The 24,271-nt window shown below is 43.1% G+C and overlaps 2 protein-coding genes across 7 annotated transcripts in view; one reads left to right on the top strand and one right to left on the bottom strand.

Annotated features, from left to right (window-relative positions):
- Nucleotides 1-15,620, top strand: part of osbpl6 (oxysterol binding protein-like 6) — a 38,155-nt gene extending 22,535 nt beyond the window's left edge. For all 5 annotated transcript variants that reach the window (XM_023801685.2, XM_023801683.2, XM_023801687.2 and 2 more), the window contains 14 exons: nt 994-1,147; nt 1,557-1,687; nt 4,378-4,485; nt 5,288-5,425; nt 6,858-6,945; nt 7,384-7,637; nt 8,796-8,933; nt 9,778-9,841; nt 10,133-10,211; nt 10,678-10,822; nt 11,021-11,165; nt 11,705-11,831; nt 12,244-12,366; nt 13,455-15,620. In XM_023801685.2, the coding sequence (XP_023657453.1) occupies nt 994-1,147; nt 1,557-1,687; nt 4,378-4,485; nt 5,288-5,425; nt 6,858-6,945; nt 7,384-7,637; nt 8,796-8,933; nt 9,778-9,841; nt 10,133-10,211; nt 10,678-10,822; nt 11,021-11,165; nt 11,705-11,831; nt 12,244-12,366; nt 13,455-13,563 (1,803 nt within the window). In that variant the 3' untranslated portion in view covers nt 13,564-15,620. The remainder of the gene's footprint in view (nt 1-993; nt 1,148-1,556; nt 1,688-4,377; nt 4,486-5,287; nt 5,426-6,857; nt 6,946-7,383; nt 7,638-8,795; nt 8,934-9,777; nt 9,842-10,132; nt 10,212-10,677; nt 10,823-11,020; nt 11,166-11,704; nt 11,832-12,243; nt 12,367-13,454) is intronic.
- A 2,192-nt stretch (nt 15,621-17,812) lies between these two features.
- Nucleotides 17,813-24,025, bottom strand: prkra (protein kinase, interferon-inducible double stranded RNA dependent activator). Of its 2 annotated transcripts, XR_011983058.1 has the most exons (9): nt 23,886-24,025; nt 23,268-23,443; nt 23,017-23,098; nt 22,866-22,944; nt 22,520-22,637; nt 21,365-21,459; nt 21,080-21,239; nt 19,017-20,543; nt 17,813-18,976 (listed from the first exon to the last, which is right to left on the bottom strand). XR_011983058.1 is itself a non-coding variant. In XM_023801690.2 (8 exons), the coding sequence occupies exons 1-8, from the start codon at nt 23,939-23,941 to the stop codon at nt 20,386-20,388; spliced, it is 924 nt and encodes a 307-aa protein (XP_023657458.1). In that variant the 5' UTR covers nt 23,942-24,025; the 3' UTR covers nt 17,813-20,385. The 2 variants fall into 2 exon arrangements, 1 of the variants encoding a protein (XP_023657458.1); XM_023801690.2 differs by having other exon boundaries at nt 17,813-20,543.
- Between the last annotated feature and the right edge of the window lie 246 nt (nt 24,026-24,271).

Below are 24,271 nucleotides of genomic sequence, written 5' to 3'. Positions count from 1 at the left end.
TGGTCCTGGACCGACCGACGCAATATAGACATGATCTACACAGCTGGCAGACGTCTCCTGATTGTTGGGTAATGATTCTGTCCATGCCTGGCCTCCCCATCTGACACACAGTGCATTAGTCTCACTGCAAGGTCAATGTGACTCAAAACACGGGAAAAGCACACATTTGGTATGGACACAGCATTTCCCTCTAAAAAAGCACATAGGTGCCCATCCGTGTGCCTGTCTGTGTGGTCGACCCGCGTCACTTCCTCAGAACTGTGCTCGCGTGTCTGACTCTCACCGTCTCTCACAGGTATTTCGTTCTTTCCAGCACTCGAGACGTGTCAAAGTAAGAGCCCCCCTTCCCTTCCCCCGTCCAAGTCCCCTCTGTCCTCTCCTGAGGCACTGTCATTTCTGGGTTTTATCTGTCACGCTTCTGTAGAATCTGGGAGTCAAAACACTTCACTTTCTTCGCTGATAAAACATAAAAGCGAAGAGCGGGATTCTTGCTTGAAATTCTACTATGATAGTATACTGTAGAATTTACTATAGAATTGCCATAGTACTATAATTACTATAATTGGCTTTTCATATTAAAATGCTGCTTTTATTTTAATGAAAATGTAGCTTTAAAAAACTCATCCATACAACATTCTATACTTGATCTAGACCCCAGATATTTCTCACACAGGGAACCGCAGTGTCCCCATGTCGGAGGTATGGAATGGGGGTCTTGTGTAGAGTTGGGATGTAACCAGGGGGTTTTCTACACCTTCAGGTTCTTCCTCTGGGAGTAAACAGCCTGGTTTTTCCTCACAGGCCTTGCAGTGTTGTCGTCTTGACGCCTTCGCGGTGGTGGGCTTTGGGGGTCAGTCTCCAGCCTATCACGCGGGTCCTTTCTGTCCCCCCCCGCTGCTGCCCCTCCCTGTTATTCCACGCTAACCGTACACGCACAGGGTTACTGGCACAGTGTCCTGAATCAAAACACCCCCCCCCCCCATCTCACTCCAGGTTCCCCTGAATGCCAGGTTGCATTCCTCCAACCCCAACCTGTGTGCAGACCTTGTGGATTTTCAGACCGCGGTGCCGAGGCTGTCAGATGCCATCGAGTGCCCCCCCGACTACATCAAGCTGCAGGAGGACTTCTGCGTTATTGCTCAGAAAGGTGGGGATGGGGGGGGGGAGGGGGGGGTGTAGTGGCAACATGGCAGACAATTACATAAAGAACTCAGTGATATCCCACAATGCACTGTGCCTGTGTACAATACAGTTGAATAAACTGGAAACTTGTTTACTTAAATTGGCTTAATTCATGTCAAGGAAACTGCAGTTTATGTATATATCACCTCAGCCCTCGTTATTTTGGGCTGCAATGTGAGCCCAGTTATTTATGTGGTCCCCTGACACTACTGCCATAGTTACTAGATGAGTTCTCACCTTGACTGAGAACATAACACCACACTGTTGTATTTTTAGAAGCTACATAGATTTTTCTCTTATTATGTAGTTTTGTAGCTTAATTCCTTTTGTTTGCATTCATTCATACATTCATTTGCCCCCCCCCCCCTTTACAGTTCACTCTCTCTTGAAATCAGCCTTCAATACCGTAGCAATTGAGAAGGAGAAAATCAAGCAGGTCTTTTCCGATCAGGAGAAGCTGGGACAGACTGCCCAGATCCTGACCCTCAGGAGGTCCCTCTCCCAGGTGGGTTGTCTCGGGTGGCATTGCCGCACTTCGGTTGTCTGCCTTGCATGTCTCCCCTCGATTGCTTCCTTCCCTCCTTTGTGAAATTTCCGCATCCGAGATATTACAGCAAAAACGGTAATGTGACTGTTTCCTTTCTGAACTTTTTGTCTATCACAAACCAGAAAAAATATAAATATGAATGTCATGGTCTGTCATGCGAGATGCCTAGAAGCTTTTAATGAGACAATGAAAGCTGCTAATGAAACCAAAAGCACTGTGAGACACACTATAAAGCATAAATTAACACCCCAAAACCAGCTATAAAGAAGCTAATGGGTTGGACAGGCTCGTAACCGACAGTAGGAAACAAGCAGTGTTTGAATATCACAGATTACACGCTGATTTAAGTGGATAAAAACAGTAAATACGTTCTCTAACGCAACTTAATCACCACTAGATTAATTATGCGTGAGCTGTTAGGGTAGATTGAGTAAGGTGTAATCATGGAGACCACAAAAATATCATGCACAGAAAAATGAGAAAGAACTTATAATGGAGTAACCTCAATAACGTGCAGGTTAACCTATTAATATATGGATAATTCAGCTGTAAATCTGTCGATCAGAAGCAAACATTATTCTGTTGGGATTAGATTTTTAGAGCAAACCCAACTTAAACAACTGAGACACTTTTTATACAGAAGCATATACCATTCACACTTGACAGCAATAGTTAAGTCACTGGGGATGTTGAAGACTAAATATTTCATCAACAAAAATTACTGGAAAGAATGAAATATTGCATGCCAGCATATATGAAAATAACAGTGATGGGTCTCACTAACAGCTTAAGTAAGTAAACAAATCAGAATCTGTACATTTTTTTGTTATTTGTCCAGCCTACTTTGACAAGTACAATCATTTAGGGAGATTTCTATGATTATGACTTGGTTTTGCACTTGTAAGCCTTAGAATCCCCATGATGTTCATCTAGTTGAATGAGATGAAGATTATGAATGAACAAATTTACACAGCATCAATTTTACAATTCTTCTACTTTTCTACTTTTTGTATTTCAAATGTCTAGCTCCATTATCAGATAGTTTTGTATCGTAATGTAGTGGTATTTCACCTATTTACATATAAATTTACAAAGAAATATATTTTAAAGACCAACCACTAACCAGAGAGTGATACAACTTGTGTGTTCATATATGTTGGCCTCCCAATAAGCATTTTTGTTCTTTAAGTTTATCTTCTGCATGTTATTCACAGCAATAAATATTATTTTTTGCCCATACTTCTGTCTCAGTAAACAGTAAGGCAAACCCTCTCACAAATATCCACTTAAAATTGATTAAATTTCATTATTTTACAGTCCTAAAGCTTCCACTGCGTAAATCAGGGGTGGCCAGTATTATCCAGAAAGAGCTGCAGTGTATGTGGGTTTTCACTGCAACTCCTTAGTTTGATTACTAATTATAGGACTGATTGACTGAAGAGCCCTCACGCCTGGGTTTGAACAGCTGACCTAAAGTTTATCCCAAAAACCTACATACACGCTGGTCCTTTGTGGATAAGATTGCCCATCCCCGCTGTAAATGAATACTAGCCATTGTGATACCTGGTAGGTTTTGCTTTTGCAGACTTTTGAGTTTCAGGTGTTCATTTGACTGTGTTTGTTTAGAAAACCTCATTTTACTATGCAACGCCCTTTGGCCACAGTACTCTTAAGAGCCTGTGAGGTCGGCGGCAATTAATCAAACAACTGGAACCGGGACCACAATAATGGCTGATACGTCACGCCAGCTTTGCGAATAAAGAGACGTACGTCCGTGAAGGAGTCAGCCAAGGTTTCCCGTTTCAGGAAGAGGGGGATAATGAAAAGGCAGACTCCCGCATGCGATTTGACGTGTAGTTCATTAATTCATTCCCGCCAGGACGCCTTTATGCGCCCGGCGATAAAATTGAAACGCACCCCCAGCGGACCACCACAATCACCATGCATTGTGTCACAAGACTCGTTATTCGTGAATAATTAATACCGTTTGTTTTTCAGACGGCCCTTAACGCTCGCAGTATCAGTGCCAGGGAAACATTTCCGTACGAAACTGACAGTCACTCACACAATATTTACTAACATATTTACTTTCTCCTCTCTCCCCAAAATGGCATTTTCTTGTCTGCAGTCAAGTGCTCCATTTCAGCAAATGCTTTTACTTTCATTAGATGCGAAATTACATTGCAGACAACCCATTTTATTTATTTATTTGTTTGTTTGTTTATTCATTCCTCATAATCAAGTAAAGAGTATCTGGTAAACAGTATGTGATGGAAAGCCAACATCTAGAGTATTGAATGCTGTACAAAACCAAGGCAATATGAATCGGTACAGGATGGGGAAAATTAAACATTAAAAATGAGAAGGCAAGTAATAATACAGGGTTTGCATTTGTGTGGGTGTGTATGTGTACGTTCACACTAAGACATTAAGTACTAGCCTGCATTCTGTGTCTGTGATACATCGTCAACCCGTCCGGATGTATACAAGCCACAATTAAAGCTGTAATCTGCTTTGATTTATGTCACCGTACTTGTTATTTGAACGTCTGTGGAGTAAACACTGTTGGAGATGTCTTTTAGCCAGGCAAACTGAGTGTAATTAAAGGAAAAAAGCTCGTTTGGTAATGTGTCGTGACTGCTCATTAGGCACTGACCCAAAATGCAGAGCTTCGAACCCGACTCAGCCGCATCCATTCAGAGTCCGTCCTGTCTGAGCAAGTGGTCAGCGTGAATATCATCCCCAGCCCCAATGAGGTACTGACAACCATTTTCTCCTGCTTTTTTCTTTTTTTTCCCCCTTTTTTAAAAATTAAATAAAACCATTGACCATTGAATGGACATAATGTGATGCCTGTAATCAAAGAGTGTCACTCCGAAGCTTCGCTGGTGTGGTGGCACCTGGATGCATTAATCCTCACTAGGCTGAGTGTGGTCAGCTGTTCACATGGAGGCTAATTACAGTATATTAGCATGTCTCTGCAATTATTTTGCTGGTCATCAGTAATCACATGACGGCGAGGCTGGTTCTGTCATCTCAAGACGTTAATGGGGTCATTGATCATGTTGAGCTGTCAGCATGACCTGTCAGTCTTGTCCCTCCCGTCTATAAATCGCCTAAAATGGATCCTGTGTTGTTGCTTACTGAGCTTTTCCGTTTTGCCCCGACGGTAGAAAAGCCAGCTGTCTGTCCATTACAATTTCAGTTGTGATCCTTAAATAACTGAAGAAACGTGCTGACTTGGTCATCAATGGAGATGGAAGGAAGACTGAAGCAGTCATGAACACTTAAGACCTTGAAGGGGGGGGGGGGGGGGGGACTGTTGTCATCATCTGCAGAAACCATCTTTGGACGCATATTGGGTTCAGAGCTGCAAGCTTTGCACATTTGCTGCTATAGATCACATAAATAATAAGAATCGAGGACCACTGCAGGGTTATTTATGGTGCTGGACATTATTGGGGGGATCTAACCTTCCTCCTGCAAATTCACGGGCAAGGGTTTCCCCGGCACTCGATGGGGCTCTCCTCAGCCGCTTGTGTCTGCCCCACCCTCCAGCCAGGCGAGCCGATCTGCGCAGGAATCCCCCTGACTCAGCAGACGTCCAATGAGAGCAGGCTCTCCATGTCCGAGTCCGTGTCGGAGTTCTTCGACGCCCAGGAAGTGCTTCTGTCAGCGAGTTCATCAGAAAATGAGGTGAGGGGCCCTCTGGGTGGAGATGAGCAGGGGAGCGTGAGGCGTGGTCTCTGAATCCGCCGCCGAGACACTTAAATCGTGGTTGTGTCGTCATGCCAATGGTTTTCCAGCACTTAATGAGCTGGGTGTGAAGACCTGAAGTAAAACAGGTTAGAAGGTCAGAAATGGCAACCAAGGAATAAGAGTCTTTTCCCTTTATAGTCTGGTTCCACACTACTGCTTTCACCATTACTGCCGGTTCTCTATTTTACCCCTTTCATTCATGGTGGCCACACATGTGGACAGTTGATTTAAAGTTATTTTTGTCAAATACAAGATACTGGTAACCAGTGGGTCCATGGATAATTATATTCGAGGACAGGCAAGTTTGATCAGTGCTCCCAAGAGTCAATTCTGCCTTTGAAATCCGGCGGTGTAAGAAAACCACCTAGAAAAACGTCCTTTGATAATTCATGCATGAAAGGGACGACCTTAAATTCCCTACCTTGACAGCTCTCTTCTTTATCGTTTGACCAAAGATCTGTTTTGCTGCTACCCAGACGTCCACAACCCTGGTATCCGTCAACAGGCAATATCTCCGTGCCTGTTGACTTTCTCTGGGGCATGACAGCTCCAGTTGTCATTCCTGACATTCCCCGGACATGTAAATGGTGCGACGACCCCCTGGGAGATGCCTCATAGGGCCTGGGGGAAGGATCACACAACGGCAGCACGTGGGCGATTGACCGCGGTGTGCTGTTGGGCTGTCCGCATGGCTCACATTCATCCCTGGCACTTATTGTTCAGGCAGGAAGCTGAAGTACAATGAACTGATGCTTTTACCCAAACCAACTTACAGTTTTTACTCATTTTTACAGATGGGCATTTTATTGGACCAGCTTAAGTTAAGCGCCACACTGGACGGTACAACAGCAGGGGATATACACCACAGTCTACTGTTTACAACTTAGTGGCATTCGCCACTGTGCCACCCTGAGGATCAGAATCAGATCAGAATCAGATCAGAATCAGAAAAACGTTATTGATCAGGGAGTAAAATTCCTTCAGCTACAACTGCACATATAGACAAAGATACAAGTAGACATGATGAACACTATATAACTAAATGAAAAAGGAATTATACCACAAAAGAAATCACAAAAACTCAACACTATACAGTTATTATCGGTTTGTTTATCCAGCTGGTAGATAAGCTGTGGTAGATAAGGTGCAGGGTGGATTTACTGTTGCACATTTTCAGATCATTCGGCCTTCTACAGATGTTGGCTCTCTTTGATGGAGAAATCCGAACACCATCCTGCATACTCCGCTGAGGGCACAGGCCGTAGGTTTAGCTAACAGAGATCAGTGTTTTTTTTTACACATTTATAACCCCGACCATGATGCTGAATGGTCAGCGATTCAGTCTAAACCCACCTGTTTCCGTCCCCAGGCTTCAGATGATGAGTCATACGTCAGCGATGTGAGCGATAACATCTCCGAGGACAATGCCAGCGTGACGGATAACATCTCCCGGCAAAGTACGCATCCGTGCCGCTCGTGCTGGGGAGGGCCCTGTGCTGAGCTTCGCTGTGCCGCTTTTTAAGCAGGGCGGGCCTGACCTTGAATGGCTCTGAGGTGCTGCGTGATGCATCGTGTAATGCGCTACCTAAAGATCGCTCTTCCTTCTGTACGCTTCCTTAATATCGGCAGCTCTTCTCGGTGGTCCAGTTGACTGAGTGCTATTAACTTCAAACCTTGTACTGCTAGTGGTGTATTTATTAGTTGTTTTCCCCATACTCCTGGTCTTTTTCACTAAGATACATATGGAGTAGCTATAATTTCGAGGTATTTTAATGGACCGTGGGAGTTTCACAGCATTCTCCTGTACGGATGTCTAGAACCACCTTAGCACTGTAGTGCTATTTTGTAGCCCTTGTTCTTTTCCCACCTAAAAACACACATCCTGCTGTTTGCAGTGCTCAACGGCGATTTGGGAGGCGGGGCCTTCCGAAACGGACGCCGCATGTGCCTCCCCGCCCCCTCCCCCGACACCAGTAACATTAACCTGTGGAATATCCTGAGGAACAATATTGGGAAGGACCTATCGAAGGTGTCCATGCCAGTGGAGCTGAATGAGCCGCTCAATACCCTGCAGCACATGTGCGAGGAGCTGGAGTACAGTGAGCTGCTGGACAAGGCGGCTGAAACTGAGGACCCCTACGAGAGAATGGTACGTTCCCAGTACTCGTCACAAATTAACTTATGGTACGCTCCTAGCACTGATTCTCCTTCTAAGGGTATGATGCAGTACATTTGAAACTTGCCATTATTAATACTTCTCTAAAAATACAGTTTGAGAGATTCAATATGGTACAGAAGGTGTAAGATGAATTTTAGACTTGATTTATAAATGCTCCAAACACACTGGCTGTGTTTACCCCTGAAAGAAAGCTGGAAACACACAAGCCCAGGTGGCCCCTGAGATTGTGAAGCTGGCCCTTGACACATACAGCCTCAGGATATTGTCAGCAAGTGGAGCTCTCAGTGAAAGATTTGTACATTTACCCGGGTTACACCCTACAGCTCTGCATTACACTTGTTCCTTCCTCCAACAACCAGCAGAGGGAGCTCACTCTGACAACCCACTTCCCCTTCAAGAATATTGTTGTCTTTATACGTTTTCAGTTGCAACGTTTCCACTTACAATGACATGACACTGAGCAGCCAAAGGGCTGTTAGGAGCAGTGAGCGAGAAGTTCACTGGTCAAGAGAGAGACCCTTCTCACCCTTTTAACCGGCGCAGAGCGATTCCGGTTACGTTCCCCCAGAATTCCTCCTCACAGTTGAGCGATTGTGCGCCGTGGCAGATTTTACGAGCCGAGCCCCTTGGAAGCGCCCTTTCATTCTTTAATAGGTCTTGTCAGCAGCATTCTATACTATACACTTAGTTCCCTTCCTTCAAAAACATGAAGGCGTGTGCTTATTTTCGAGAGCCCTCCATTTTCAAGCCTTCGGTTTTATTACCCGCTGACACTTGTAAACCAACGCTCCCGCCTGCATGAATGATGTCGCCTTTCTCATACTGCCATTCTAGGAGAACAATTACGTGACTCCTGCTCTTTGCAGCTTGTGTAACATAACAAGCACGGCTGCTTTCTGTGATTCTGGCGAGCCGCACATAAAAGTTATTGGTAGCATCCAGCTGATAGAGACTGCACATTTTCCGGCCCATAGCCATTGAGTACGGTGGACATTAATGTCCCGTGCATTAGGATGCTTTCCCTGTCTTTGGTTCCAGAGTAGCTAGCTACACGTATGTTCGGCCTGTTTTTTTTTTTCCTGTGGTTGATTTGTATGCTGAAGTAATGACTGGTTTGTTCTCCTCAAGGTCATTGTTGCTGCTTTTGCAGTCTCTGGGTATTCGTCCACCTACTACAGAGCAGGAAGTAAGCCGTTCAACCCTCTGCTTGGCGAGACCTACGAATGCATACGAGAGGACAAGGGTCTCCGCTTTTTTTCCGAGCAGGTATGATGTGACGTCATCCAACATCCGGGAACAAACACAGCTATTTTTAATGTGTTTCTTTTTCCCAAAGGCTGAAATTATTTGAGAACATTTGCAAACGTATGATTATTTTAGGTAGTTTGTTTGATCTGTGAATGACTTTATTTTGGAAAAAAAAGTTAAATGTAAATATCAGTTTTGCGAGTGTTTTTGTTTTTTGGTCGTTAGTTTGCATGAAACCCCCTGCCTTCAAATCTCATTTAATTACCCTCCAAGAATACAGCCTCGCAACATGTTTCTCAGGCCTGGGGCCTTTAGTTTTCATTCCCATAATGCCCCTCTCCTGCTGCCATCTCTGCCTTCAGAAGCCAAATCCCCTGAGGCCTTCCTGTCTCTCTCATGTCCTTGTTCTTCTGAAAGAAGCTCTACTTCAGTCCCAGCTGCGCTTTACGTCCCGCGCTTGGCTCGAGTGCTGCTGACATCTTTGTTATTACAGCCATATCTTGGCTGCCTCACCGCAGATGAAGATATATAACTCTCCTTTTGATATGGCTTCGGCTTCTTCCGAATAACATGGTGCAAATCTGTACTGTCACATCTGGAACATTAGGATTTCTGCGATGTGCCCTTTCTCATTTTCTCTGAAATTTGGAGCTGTCCTACCTCTTTATGGTCCCGAAAAAACTATGCCGGCCAACGCTTGTGTAGGGCTGTAAAGGGGAGATTGCTTGTAAAGGCAAGACCTTTTCGTTCCATTTCACACTGAACTGAACTCCTATGGTGATGAGATGAATCCAAATCCAAAAATAAACCCTATTTTACTATATACTATATATTTTTACCGTATCTACTTTTTATTTTCAAGGTGAGCCACCATCCACCCATCTCTGCTTGTCACTGTGAATCCAAAAAGTTCACCTTCTGGCAAGGTAGGTCAAGACACCATAAATAACTTTATTACCTTACATCGACATGCCTTGCTAGCTTGCTAAAGACTCCTTTCCGTATCATGACGTAATCCTCATGGTAGAAGGGGCGTCTTGTGTAATGTCTTGCCTTTATGAAATTATGTCAAATTAATTTGTATCCTGTGCACCGTGGCGTTCACTTTTAGAGGACACAAAAATACAAAAACGGGTTTAATTTCACTACTGAAAACCGGCGTGGATACTGGTGCGCTTTGGCTTTAAGTAGAATCTCTTGTCGCTGTTGGCTTTCAGACGTCAGATGGAAAAACAAGTTTTGGGGGAAATCTATGGAAATCCTGCCGATCGGGACGGTGAACGTCATGTTACCGAGGTAAACTCTTCCCCAGCATACAGGCCTCATGCCCCCATTTCAGTTTCCTCTAAGTAACCTAATCCTCCTAGAACCTGCTACTCACCCTCCTCTTGAGGCCTCAGCAGCCAGGCATAACCCATTTAGCCACCAAGTGGCAGTGGCTGACACCCAGCCAGGCTCATTACGCCACTCCGAGATGCCGACAGCGATGAGCTTTGTGCCACGCTTTGGAACCTTGTGGAACTGTTGCTGTACTGGGGAGGAAAGTGTGTTCGGTTCACAAATCTTAATCTTTTTGAAATTCCTCATTGTCTGTGGGCCCCAAAAAAGATCTAGTGCCAACCACTGGATGCAGATTTCTCCTCTGGTCTCAGAAATGCACTGAGCCTCTTACCATATAGTCTGACTCGTCCGGTGCAGAACTTTTTCGGTTCTTCATATCACACATGAGCTGTGTCTTGAAGGTCTTTGCTGTACCCATCAGGTTCGGCGACCTCTACGAGTGGAACAAAGTCACCACCTGTATACACAACATTCTCAGTGGGCGGAGGTGGATCGAGCACTATGGAGAAATCACCATCAGGAACACCAGAAGCACCGCCTGCATCTGCAAGCTAACGTTCGTCAAGGTACCAGCCAATCGGACGGCTTGATTTCCCATTCTACCTTCAGGGAACCGTGGCCGGCACTAAATAGCTTTTCACTGCTTTATAAAAAGTGACAATGCTGTGCCGATTTTAATTGCTGCTTTTTGCGTGCAGTATAAGTGAAAGTGAATGAGGCGTCAGTCTCGGGCCTGTTCTTACTTTCTTGTTGCTGTCTCTCAGGGGAACTACTGGAGCTCGAACGTTAATGAGGTCCAGGGCTTCATCATGGACCAGGAAGGGAAAGTGGTACATCGGTTGTTTGGCAAGTGGCACGAGGGCCTGTACTGCGGAGTGCCCCCCTCAGCCAAGTGCATCTGGAGGCCAGGTACCATTGAGGCCTTGGGGGCAAACAGGCCAGAATCCTCCCCAATGCAGTGCATCACTGCACGTCCACTGGGCCACGCCCTACTCCACGGACCACACCAACTGCATACACACTTCTAAGCAACAAGAGGCTCATAATGTATAGAGAATTATTCCGGCTGGGTATCTGCGCAAAACTAATATTTGCAAGCTTAGCTTGTGCTGTTTAATTCTGGCTCATATTTCACTGGTTATTGTTATGGTCAAGCAAATACGCCGACCCATTTTCATAAATCTCATGAACGAATTTATGAGATACCAATCAATGGACTTCTGCTCCCTCAGTACTATAAAATAAAGCAGCAGCCTTATATATATAATTTCAGACCCTGTCAAGTCATGTAACGGTATGATTTGAAGTCCAGTCTCTTCACATACCGCATATACAGACTTATCCCACGGTACAAATAGGTGGAGGTGGAAATCGCTATGATAAGGTTTTTTAAAATTTGTTCTTAAATATACATAAATAGAATAAATAAATAAAATCTCTTCTTCTAGGGTCCATGCCCACCGACTATGAGCTGTACTATGGATTTACCAGGTTTGCAGTCGAACTCAATGAACTCTGTCCCGAGATGAAAGACCTGCTGCCTCCTACTGATGCACGTTTCCGCCCTGATCAGAGGTACGTTAAGTTTGACCTTACAGCTAAAAGCCACTTCTAGATTTTTGCCTACGTTGGTAACGTGCTGTGTACAATGCTGCCATCTGCAGGTTCGAAAAAGCACTACACAACTGTCATAATTTTCCCAATAGAGGCTGAACTGTGGACTCTTTTCTTCTTCTTCTTCTAGCGGGTATTTGAAATCCAGAATAAAATTCTAGATTTCAAACCATGAAGAATCACACTTTGTTTACCACAGGATTTTACCAAAATGTAGATATGGGAGTCTAAGGTTTAGAGATGTTTTGTGGAATTAGTGTGTAATGTGCTGTGTAAATGAGGATTTTGTTAAATCTCTAGAAGTGGGTATAGAAGATGGATGGATGGATGGATGGATGGAGGAAATGCATGAGCTGGTTCTTTTGCCACACAGGTACTTGGAGGAGGGAAAAGTAGATCTGGCAGCCGCAGAGAAACAGCGCATTGAGGACCTGCAGAGGACCAGGAGAAAGTGGCAGGAAGAAAATAACATCAAACACCAGCCCCGCTTCTTCAAGTGAGTCCTGTTATCTGTGGAACTGTAGTGAAGATATTTAAGAAGTGTAGAGAACTAGAGTACAGAAATCAGAGGTCATCTCACGTGACACCTCTATACATTGTGAAGATCTAGGGTCACATCTAAGACAGTTAGCATAGGCATTTCCAGAATAGGTCTTTCCCATTTAGGCTGAAAGCTGGGGTCAGGCTAGCTCAGCCGTCCCCTACAGATGTCTGGAAGTCCTTACAATCTTCCTTTATATTAGTGATTGTTCCAGCTTAAATATTGTGCATTTTCAGGATGCTAACCGAAAATTTCAGGCTTTGTAAAAGCCCTCAAAAAATATTTTTATTATTTGCATGTCATGGTTTCTGTGGTGAGTCAAAAAAGTACTTTACAAAACTGCAAATTAGTATTTACAGTTACGTATGGTAATTCTGAAATTTAACCTAGCTGAAGTTACATTACGGATGGGACATAATTTATTGGTATACAAAAATAATTCTTTCGGAACTCCTGCTCCAGCGCCCTCTTAGCTGAGCAAACACAGTGTTTCAGGGTGATTTATGTTTGGCTAATTATTCACAAGGGGTGTGTACCAGGGGCAGCATGGTGGTGCAGTGGTTAGCATTGTTGTCTCATACCTCTGAGACCTGGGTTTGAGTCTCTGCCTGGGTTGTATCTGTGTGGAGTTTGCATGTATTCCTCGTGTCGTCGTGGGGTTTGTTCCGGTGTCCCCCCAAAGACATGCTGAGGTTAATCGGAGTTACCAAATTGTCCATAGGCAATATAGACACTGTAGCAACCCCATGTTTCATTTCAAACTATAACTTTCCTCATCGCTGTTTTCAATATGAACTTAACAAAAACGGCACACGTTAGCCTCAGACATAAACAATTCTTTTTGTAACATAAGCCTGTTCCATGTTGAAGTACGAGATGAGATGATAAATAGTATCATTCGCATGACATCCATTAACGAAAACATAGCCTATCGACATTTTAACCCTGTCGACTTTCGGAAAACTTGCTTGTAATTTGCGCAAAACTTTAATGGAAACACAGTTGTTGACTGCCCTGCTCATACATCATACATCTCTTCGCAGGAAGGTCATCGATGCCAACCAGAGGGAGAGGTGGGTTTCCAACAGTACGTACTGGGAGCTCCGCAAGGACCCCGGTTTCAGCAAACTGGAGAACCCCAAACTTTGGTAGTCCCCCAGAAGGCTGTGCTCAACATATCATCAGCACTAACAAACAGGCTTTAACCTATGCACAATTGTTCAGAAGCTCCTCTATGACATTAGTACTGCAGAGTTGTGGACACGACCAGACCTGCGGAGCCCGAAGCCCCCCCCCCCAGTATGGCCCTGTCCCTTTTCTGAAGCAAGCGTCCCCCCCAGCAACCTTGAAAGAACACTGACCAAGCTCGTAGATCCATCCAAGGCTGTTACAGCTGTCATGTCTTTGCCTTAAAACAGCATTACTTTCAGCAGACCCAGTACAACTAAGCTCACTGGAAGCTCTACCTGAGAAGCCCACTGGATGTCTCTAAGCACTGATTTAGACTGACGTTTGAATCGGGTTATTCAGATTTCACTCTGGATCTCTACATTTACCTTGCATGTTTACTGGGCTACTTTAATTAGTAAGATTTATGTTGACTTAAAGTGTGCGAGACTAACAAAATGTTAACTATGTAAAATATTTCACTTTTGCTAACTGATTACCCTTAGTTGACTACACCACAAAGTCAACATATTTGTTAGGGGGGACTAATTCATATTTATTTGAATTCACATTTATTTATTTTAGAAATGGTCAAGGCTGAAAGCCATGGTTAATTCATTGTGGCTGTATTCTCTCTTGGGATAAGCAGTTTTGTATAGGATGACTATTTTTAGAGTAGAACTTGAAGATTACTAAGTTGGTCAAATAGCTAAAAAATAGCCATTGGTCAATTGAAATTGAGGTAAACTTCTTTCACTGCTACCTATAGCTAACATAGAATGTTTTAGCTCTTGGTGGTAGCTGGAGTGTTGATTATTACACGCCCCTCTGAAACACAGGGAACCTCAGTTAAAAAACAAACAAAAAAAACCCCTGAAAATTATGGTTGCCCTGTTTAATTATAGTGTATGGCATCTAACTGGTGTTCCAGTTCAGGTCCCACGTTCCAGTGGCTATTGAAGGTAAATAACCATAGGTTTATAAATACTGGTGCATGTGTCAGTGAGTTGGCTGCTCATGGGGATGTTTTCCAGCCCTGGATGATTGGCAAGATCTAATGTCTCCTCATTCTATTTCAAGCCATGATGCTAGTTTGGGGAGGCAATCACACTGAGATAGTTTTACACCATATGCTGAAGTGAAATGACTGCGCTTCATCATCTCTTCCTGTTCTACGCTATCCTCAAAGACCACATATGCACTGTGGGACAGTCTCGTCCTTATTATTTATTTTTTTTATTCGAAAACAATTGCGCGGCTTCATGGCGCCTAGACATTGGATCCAATTGTACATTTTCAACTGGTGGCCAAACACTGCCACCTGCTGTCCATTTAATAGAGAACGATTAGCTGGGTCTATTTTGTAACCATGGTGATCACCGTCCTGCTGCACTATAACAGTGAAGGTCAAAACATTTCAGATGGAAAGATTTCGATGAAATATTTGAAGAAGCTGTGGAACTGAAGCATGTAATTCAAACGTCAGGGTTACCAAGTCTCACGTATCTGGGGTGACAGTCACGCTTTCAGACCCTCATACAAGATATCTTACGGCAAACCTATATTATTCCATTGTAAACCTAAATTTAGCCACACCAAAAGATTTGGGGCAGTTTGCAAACCCTACAGACTATTTACAAGGTAATAAACTCTTACATATTTGCATTTTCTTTCTGAAATTACCTGAATAAGAAAAAAGCGACTTTCGTATGTATTTAAGTAGACCAATACAATTTCCCTAGAGAGCATACAGCTATAATTTAAATCTTAAATAATAAAAGTTTTAATATATATTTTAAAAGTTAAATAGCCTACTGTGCCGGCCGTTTAATTAAAAAGAAAAGTAGTGCGTTTCCGTATTAAGTTTCTCTTATTTAGAGTAAGGGAATTGCGCTTTTGGTACGTTTCATTTACGTCGATTATTTTGATTTTCATATCTTAATTTCAGTATTTATAAGGAGTATGTTAAGCATAATGTGTGTGCATTTTGGGGGTGGGGTGTCGCCAGTGTAAAAGTCTGTTGTAAAGGCAACTAACATATGCTTTGAATTTTTATTTACGTTTATTGTGAATTTCCAGCTGGAGGTGAGAGGGCAGGTTTTGTTAGTAAAGCTGTAGTCTTGCAATGATCCTTACTGCAGAACTTAAGCGCAGTTTTCTCATTTTCCTCTTCATTGTCTAAAATAAACCAAAATGTAGGCCTGAAAAAGAAGTTGTAGCTCTTGCAGAAGTTCAACTTGCTGTGCCTTAACACATTTACTAAGCCCTGAAGTGTAATACTTGTGTATTGCTACAGTAGTGTAGACGAATGTGGGATAAAGACGCTGCAGGCAGTGCATTTATGTCAGTGCACTGGGGCTGAGCAGAGCACTCCTCCATTGCTTCGTCCTCACGGCTTCGGTTAACCCTTTCCATTAAATGCAGTGAAATTGCTTACTCCCGGGTTTCAGTAATGCTTAAGGCAGGCTTTGACTGTAAATCCTTACTTTCAGAAAGGCAATAGTACCGATTACTGTGGGGTGGAAAACACGGAGCAAACAGATTTCTACCTGATGTTAAGGGATTACGAAAGAAAGACAGCTCTCATGCACCCGTGTGTCTTTTAAAGCTTTCATTTATAAGTGTGGGCTGCTTTCCGAAGTGTTTTGCGGGATGGGCAATGGGGCATGGTAGAAATTATTTTTTGCTGTTAGCATGTTACGTAAGTGATTATTTATAAGGTTACAAGCCTCGAATTTCCCGTTTAATAATAATTTAGTGCAAGTGAGGGGAAGCGGTTTTCCCGATCAGGAAAGACATTTTCCGCTGCTACGGGCGCAGGCACCGGTCATTCATTTTAAATTTTACACGCGATGTCTGCGGGACGCGATCCATCTGAAATAATGGCAATTGGTACAAAACGACTGTAAAACGAAACCCGGCCCTTATTCCTCAAACTTAAGTTTTTCCATAGAGATTTCCCTCACGGGACATATTTACGTGGCGCTCCGTTATTACGGCGATTTCCTCGGTGGAAAGATACCGGCTGACTGTAAAGGAAAAACGGAAACACATCTGTTGTAATTAGTCACGCAAACTGATGACACAAAAAGCACCAAGCGTCTCAGCCACTTAGAATATAGTACGCAAGACCGGCTTAGAGTCCCCGGCAGTTCATACATCTCACTGTTTATTATACACGCATGTAAAAAAGGACAGTCTGCCAGTGAATGTTGCGAATGCCTTACATGAGGTTTTCCCTTCTTTTCTTTAGGATTTTATTTTCTTTTCTTGTTTAATTTCCAGACTGACGCACATCACTCGATGTCGCGCTGGTCTCCCAGCTTAGTCGATTTAATCCATTTTCTGATGGATCTCTTCTGAAGTGCAATTGTATACCTACATAAACATATCTTTTCATGAACACTGTACACTGCTGCTATATAGTGCTTGTTCTAATAATAATAAAAAAAAAAACAATTCAGCAGGTTGTCTTTGTTATGAAACTATAAACATACAAAACATCTGCATATGCCATAATATACTAATATAATTACAATTTATTTATTGAGCAGAAGCTTTTACCCAAAGCAATGGGTAAAATGACATGATCAGACAGTTCCTGAAACAATTGGGGGTTAAAGGCCTCAGTTAAGGGCCCAACAGCGAAAGCACTGCGCTGACTCTGGGATTTGATCCTGCGACTGGCAGGGATGCCTTCCAGCATGTCCTCCCTAGATCCTCTCCTTTTACAGGGGACAAACCTGCCACACCTTCCACAATGAACTAGGATTGCAGTCCTGAAGAACCAGTCAAACTGGTTTGCCAAGGAACTTTGCTTGAATAGTCTGAGGTGCTGACCATCTGGTTGTTTGTTGTACCCTGTTGTAGTCCCCCATCTATAGAACCCTGGTGTGAGATTGTCCAGTTAGTTGTGAGTTTTGTCTCCTGGTTATTGCCAGTTTTTCTGTCCCTGGGCTTATTTTCCTGCCCTGCCTACTGTCTGTGCCGTGCCTGATCTCTGCCTGCTCCTGGATCCTGACTTGGTCCATCAGTTCAACTTTCGTCTATTTTTACCCAGCCGGTTTCTGAAACCTGGACTGTTAGACCATCACCAGAGTCGACACCATCTCCAACGCTTTAGGGCTACACCGTAACAGCTGACCTTCACTGATGAGTTGACTTAAATAGGCCTAGTAAAACTAGGTGAATTAATTCTGCCAAGGTGAGCAATAAATGCAAGACAATGACCAACTACACAACTTTATATTTTAATGTTCTCCTTCAAATGTCACATATTCTACATACTTCCAGTTAGGATTTGGAGCTACAAGCTTTTCAGCTAATTTACACCAAATCATTATGCACAACATGATTAAATGTAATAGTGTACCACGGCTTTCAGGAAGCAGGTGTAGGCATGTGGTTGACAGGCAGGCATCTGACTGATTACCGAAAAGCAGAATACATGAAGTGTCACTGGGACACGTCAACATCCTGACTCTTCCGAAGACAGTATGGCAACAGAACACACAGCAGGGGTCTCTCTGACTGTTAAACACCAGTGCCCCTTGGTTCCGTGTTCATACTCAGGAGCAAACTAGTTCTGAGTCTGTAAAATTAGTAAGACAATCTCTCAGACCTGAGTGCATATTTAATCGCCATCATAAATGATAAATTGGGTGGGTGGGTATGTGTGTCTCGAAATGAATACCTTACACAACACTCGAGGGGTTTTTACTGTTAAATATAGCAAGCCTAATAAAAACACACCCCTAAATCAAACTCATACACGGGAACACAGGTATCCGTCGACTTATGTTCTCATTTGGGACTGGGACCACAGAAGTCAATTTGGGTATAGCTCAGTAGTTATAGGAGAGAGACAAGACATTAAGTACAGCACAGTAATGTACACACAGTACAGCAAATGATAATGTAAATATAAAATCACAACACTTTATAATAAAGAGAGAGATTGCACTTAAATTACAGGTAAAAATCAAGTGCTGATTGCCCTATGAAATTAAAAGATGCATGTGGTAGCAAACAGTAGGAGCTGACAGATTTTATTGTACAGTACATTGTCTTTTTATGTAACAAAATAGCACAGTACAGGCACTGTATCTTTATATCTGCTTATTGTAGCTCTCCATTACATTTACATTACTGTGTGCATATGTATTACAAGTTAGATATGGGCAGTGGGTCATTAAACGGCTAGCAGGGCTGCCCATTGTCCTGCGCCTGTTACACTAAGTGATACACCCACTAACGGCCTACTACACCCGCTACCGGCCTACTATACCCGCTAACGGCCTACTATACCCGCTAACGGCCTACTATACCCGCTAACGGCCTACTACACCCGCTAACGGCCTACTACACCCGCTATCGCCCTACTACACCAGCTAACGGCCTACTACACCCGCTAACGGCCTACTACACCCGCTAATGGCCTACTACACCCGCTAATGGCCTACTACACCCGCTTTCAGGCATCTCTCCATCAGTGTATATTATTTACTATGGACCTTGGACATAAACGTGATCAGACGGGACACGATAGGATGGAAGTCGACGGATACCTATATTGAATAAAGAGTATGAAATACTAAGAAAACTCTGGGTTAAAACTGACATTTCACAGAAAACTCTTAAAACAAAGGACACAGATTATTGCTTAACTCCACTAGCCAGTTTTTGCCATCATTGTCTGAATTGCTTTGGAAAGCTTCATGGAACCAAAACATTATTGGGTTTCTGTGCTGTTACCCATATATGACCTCGGTATAGCTGTTCCTGTAAGCTTATTACTTTTTAAACACTCACTGCAAACATGTTGCTATGGGAAACAAGTTCAGCTGTAACATACAGAACTCAGGTATAGGGGAATTTGATGCTGCGCCTAATATTAGAAATTGCCTAACATTTGGTGAGTTTTAATTACTGCTTCAAGGAAAACAGGTCACACAGACATTTACTCATCTGTCTCTGGTAAGATCAGGTGAAGTTTTACACTGACAACTTTCATGCTGCTTAACAACAGGACATGGAAAAGTCTGATTAAATTTACACTTATAGGCTTATGAGGGTCCTGAAACAGGTTTCCAAATACAAACTGGTTCACAAATCAGTATTCTGAAGGACATGATTATGATAATTACTTGGAAGATTGATGGATATTGGTACTGGTTTTGAAAGTAGTTTAACATGGGAAGGACACATGAAATAAAATCTAGATGTTGGTATTTCATTAAAAGCTTTATATTACATTTGAACATTACCAAACAGCAACTTAAAGGCCAAACGAAGCAAACATTTCACGTAGGAAGGTATGTCTCATAATTATTAGCCTGTAGGACCGCTAGACTTCCAAAGGCTGTAGGGTAACTGAAGTCAAATGTAAAGAATCTGAGGGAACTTAAAAATATTGATTTATTCAACATTACATGAATAAAATTTAAATACTAAAATACATCATTTTGGATGCTGTAAGGATATAAAAAAAAAATAACTTCATGAAGGGCGCCATGTTTTTAAATTAAACTACAGATAACTCCCAGATAGTGCTGAACTCCAGAAAATGTTTAAAAAAAAAAAAAAACATAGGACATTTTTGAGAAATTAAAATGTAAATTGTCGCTAATTATTTTGTATTTGGTTTTCAAAATTGTGTTTCGAGGGATGGAGGCATTTAGTCACACAGTGACCGCTGATGATGGTCATCCAAAGGCGGGTCTAAAGTGACGTTGTGTCAGAAGCAGACCGTGAGGACAGGTCGAGCGAACGCGACCGTGAACATGTGGCAAAGCTCCACCCCTGAGGTCACTTGGCGGAGGCCACCACCTTCAGGTACTGCAGAGCGCTGTGCGCCGCGTCGTTGTGGGCGTTACTGCAGGAGATCCCCGTGCCATGGCACACGGCGATGGGCGCGGTGGAGAGTTCCACCAGGCACTGGTAATGCCCGTTCACCGTCAACTCGCCTGTCACACAAACCAGACGTGTTCAACTAGCTCGACAAGAAAAACGCTATACCAACAATGCAAAGGTCGTAGGTTCAAATCCCAGGGATATCACGTAATCTGTAACCCATCCCTCTACGATAAGTCACTTTAGATAAAAGCATCAGATGTTAAAACACCATGGCCTGGTCCACAGAGAAGCCAGCAGTGAAAGCTGTACGGACGACACGGCTGGGTCGAAGGAAAAAAAAAAATAATTAAATTATATATATATATATATATATATATATATATTAGTTTCTTCTGGCCTTCAAACTATAAATATGTTCAGCAGAGACTTTTTATCTAAAGCAAAGTACAACTGAGAAGGCAGGTCCCAGGAGGAATGGGGGTTAAGGGCCTTGCTGAAGGGCCTGACTTCGAAATCTTTCTGCCAAGCCTGGGATGTGAGCCAGTGACCTTCTGATCACTAGCACAACGTCCTAACCCACCAAGTCACCCCCCCCCCCCAAAAAAAAGAAACAAAAAACAATTTACAAACCAGAGGGAGAACTCACCAATGTCAAAGTATGTGACCTCAAATCCCTGCTCCTCAGCCAGTTCCAGCATCTTCTGCACATAGTCAGTGTTGTGGACACTGAGGGGACTTCTTCGCAGCACGGAGATTTTCTCTCCCGACGAGTTACGCAGACTATCCAGCCAGACACTGGGCTTAGCCTGAAGAGCAAGTGGCGACACACGTGGGTATAAATGCCAAACGCTGCTCCATACATTCTCCTCTTCTCACTCCGCTATAGCCTTCGTTTCGGTGACGCATGTGGTCACATGACTGCTCTACCCACCCAGCGCGTCTCGGGGTGGCCAGAGAGGTTTCGGAGTCTTGCTCTCATTTTTTCAGCGGCGGCTTTTTTTGCAAGCTTTTTGGAGTTTCCGCTTCCTGCGGGGAGACGTGCCTCTTAAAATAGCAACAACTGAAACAGATCCATCATTTAACACATTTTATTCTGAAATCTCAATCATCACTATGACAAATATCACGCTGCAGGGAATCCTGAAGACATAGAGAGATGTCAGGATGTCACCAGGAGTCAACATCAATTTGAAAGCACCTAATAATGATTCTGAACCGATTCGTCACACGACTTAGATTTGACCTTGAGATCTCAGTACCCACTGAGATACCTAAAAGCACAGATATGTGCATTTAAATTTAGTCTTTCAGCGAACACTTTGCTCCAAAGCAACTTAAAACACTTTTTTTTCAGCTGGAAACTTCAGTGAAACACTTCAGCTGTTTAGTCAGCTCCTAGGCATCCAGTGGGAACATTTTCAAATTCGACGAACCAACTACATATTGTTTTGTTGTGTTTTACATGAAAATGAAATTATTCAGTGTAAACTGTATCACAAGGATCGCTTTCAGCAGGAGTAACAGAATTACTCCCCAGCTGTAGCTAGTGTTGATTCAACGAGCAACTCTACAAAAATATCTTCCATATTCATATATCCAGCACATTGTCACAGTGAGTCTTTAGCCTGAGTGTTTGTGACAGGGGTCACCATGCACTCTTAGGGAAAAAAAAGGGTAAAAATTTGTACCTTTACTTGTTACTGGGGCTGAACCCTTGTAATTGTACCCTTTAAGGTACAGAAATGGACTCTGAGGAACATCCCAAAGGGACAAACTGCATTAATGTACCATCAATGATACAAAAATGTTCATCAGAGTCCATTTCTGTACCATAAAAGGTACAATTACCTACAGGTAAGGGTACAATTGGCAGAGCCTCGAGGGTACAGCTTTGGGGACAAGCAAAGGTACACATTTTTACCCTTTTTCTGAGAGTGTGGTGGGACAAAACATCATAACCTGTCACATAATGAGCAATTTAGATACTGCAATTCACAAAGTCACATGTTCTTGGAGTGTGGAAGGATGCCACAGTCCCTGGAGGAAAACGTTTACAAGCAAGCAGAATGTGGAATGGACCACATACCAGTCTCTGTGAAGGACTCCATTCTGCAAGTCACAGTGAACTCCTTTTTGTGAGGTGGTCCTGTCTCCTTAGAAAAAGTATACTCAGGCCGACGCCACCCGTTCTGTAATGCAAGCTCCTGTTGAAGCAGAGCGAGCATGATGTCAGACTCAACTTCCCCAAATGACCAGTTCTTGAAGAGTATTTCACACTCACGTCAGAATAAGTGGGTTGAACACGACCCCACGCCTTTGTACTACACCGTCACCGTTCCATACAATAAACAGTTTAAATATCCTTTTACATGCTTGTTACACCACGGTAAACAAAAAAATAAGTAACGTCATAAAATATGCATATGCTGTACCTGCAGGATCCCAATGGGGTTGGATTGCTCGTTTTGCTCAACTTCTGGCACATTATCTTCTGTCTTCACTAACAGGAGGCTTTAGAGACGGAGAAACGGACATTCAGCGGTTTAAATCTACGAACCGCTTCAAAAAGACGATGCGACTCACTTGATGGCAGACTCGGACTGTAAGATGTTCAGGGCTTCCTCTGCAGCCTGGTGCTTCGCCGCTTTTTTGGTTGCGCCTTGACCTGCGGTGTGGAGACAGACAAGTTATGCCCTTTAAATTCAACAATTTTTAAAGACAAGTGCATGATTTTGCCTTCCAATCGTGCAAGCCAGCAGCATTCGGCCGTACTATTATTACTCTGCTGTACCATGAATCAACACTTTTAGTACCAGACGTAGGCAAGCACAAACCTTTGCAATTAACGTCTCCTATGGTCACGTTAAAAACGAAAGTCGGCTGGTGCGCTTCACCTTCTTCCTTTTCCAAAACATACACTGGGATCTTGCCGAGCTTTGTCCCATATTCATGCAGAATTTGAATAGGTGTCTTCCCAGGACATTCAGTCGGAGGAGGCTGCAGATTCACACTGTAGGCATGTTTAACAGTATCCTTTATAATTTGAAATTCAACAAATCAAGTACCAAATTTTGGGAGTGTGGACCCCAAATATACAATGTATCCATCCATCCATCCACATCAATGCTAAACCCATCAGTTAACTGACACACCGATTAATCGACTTCCTCCAACATCAAAGGAAACAAAACATTAAATCAATAACCCACCAACAACACTACTAATATCTTCATTGTGACAAGCTTTGTAAACTGTCTTTTAAAAGGCAAAGTGATGAGTAATTAAACTCAAGCAACCATAAGAATCCATTTGGTGCGCTTATAATAAACCCGCTAGCTGCTTCATTGCTTCTGCAGTCACATATCACATTTCATAAAATTAAAACGCAATTTAATTTGGTGTTAAAAGACATCACAGAGTAAGACGTATGTGATCATTGATCGGGGACAAACCTGGATCCAATCTGGCAGTTCTTAGGAGCAGAAGATGGAAAGCTGTCTTTGGACATAACTCTCCCGAAAGCACTTGTAGTCCAAGCGGTTTTGTGCAAGAATTGAGTCAAGCGCTTAGCTTTTACAAGCTGGCGATTATATCCGGGCCTCTCTTATTTTTTCCGGGTTACAGGAGCGTCACAAGCATATATATCTATGGTCACAAGTACTGTGCGCGAAATTCAGTTTTCTTATTCAGAAAACGCTCTGCAAATCAGTTCAATGGCAAAACCTAACTGCAATGCTATGTAACAATTACGGAAAATATACTTAAACACTATAGAGAAAATAAATAACCAACGTAAAGATATAAGCAGTCATACTGATCACCCACTTTTAAATACGCC

This window comes from Paramormyrops kingsleyae, chromosome 16, assembly GCF_048594095.1.
Source record: "Paramormyrops kingsleyae isolate MSU_618 chromosome 16, PKINGS_0.4, whole genome shotgun sequence".
NCBI classification, from domain to species: Eukaryota; Metazoa; Chordata; class Actinopteri; order Osteoglossiformes; family Mormyridae; genus Paramormyrops; species Paramormyrops kingsleyae.
This window is presented reverse-complemented; position numbering and strand designations above follow the sequence as displayed.

Coding starts and splice junctions, on each gene's coding strand:
- prkra (XM_023801690.2), bottom strand. CDS start 23,941: ATGTCCAAAGACAGCTTTCCATCTTCTGCTCCTAAGAACTGCCAGATT. Junction 21,240..21,364: donor GCCACCCCGAGACGCGCTGG/GTGGGTAGAGCA, acceptor CTTGCTCTTCAG/GCTAAGCCCAGTGTCTGGCT. Junction 20,544..21,079: donor GGTCACATACTTTGACATTG/GTGAGTTCTCCC, acceptor TTTGTGTGACAG/GCGAGTTGACGGTGAACGGG.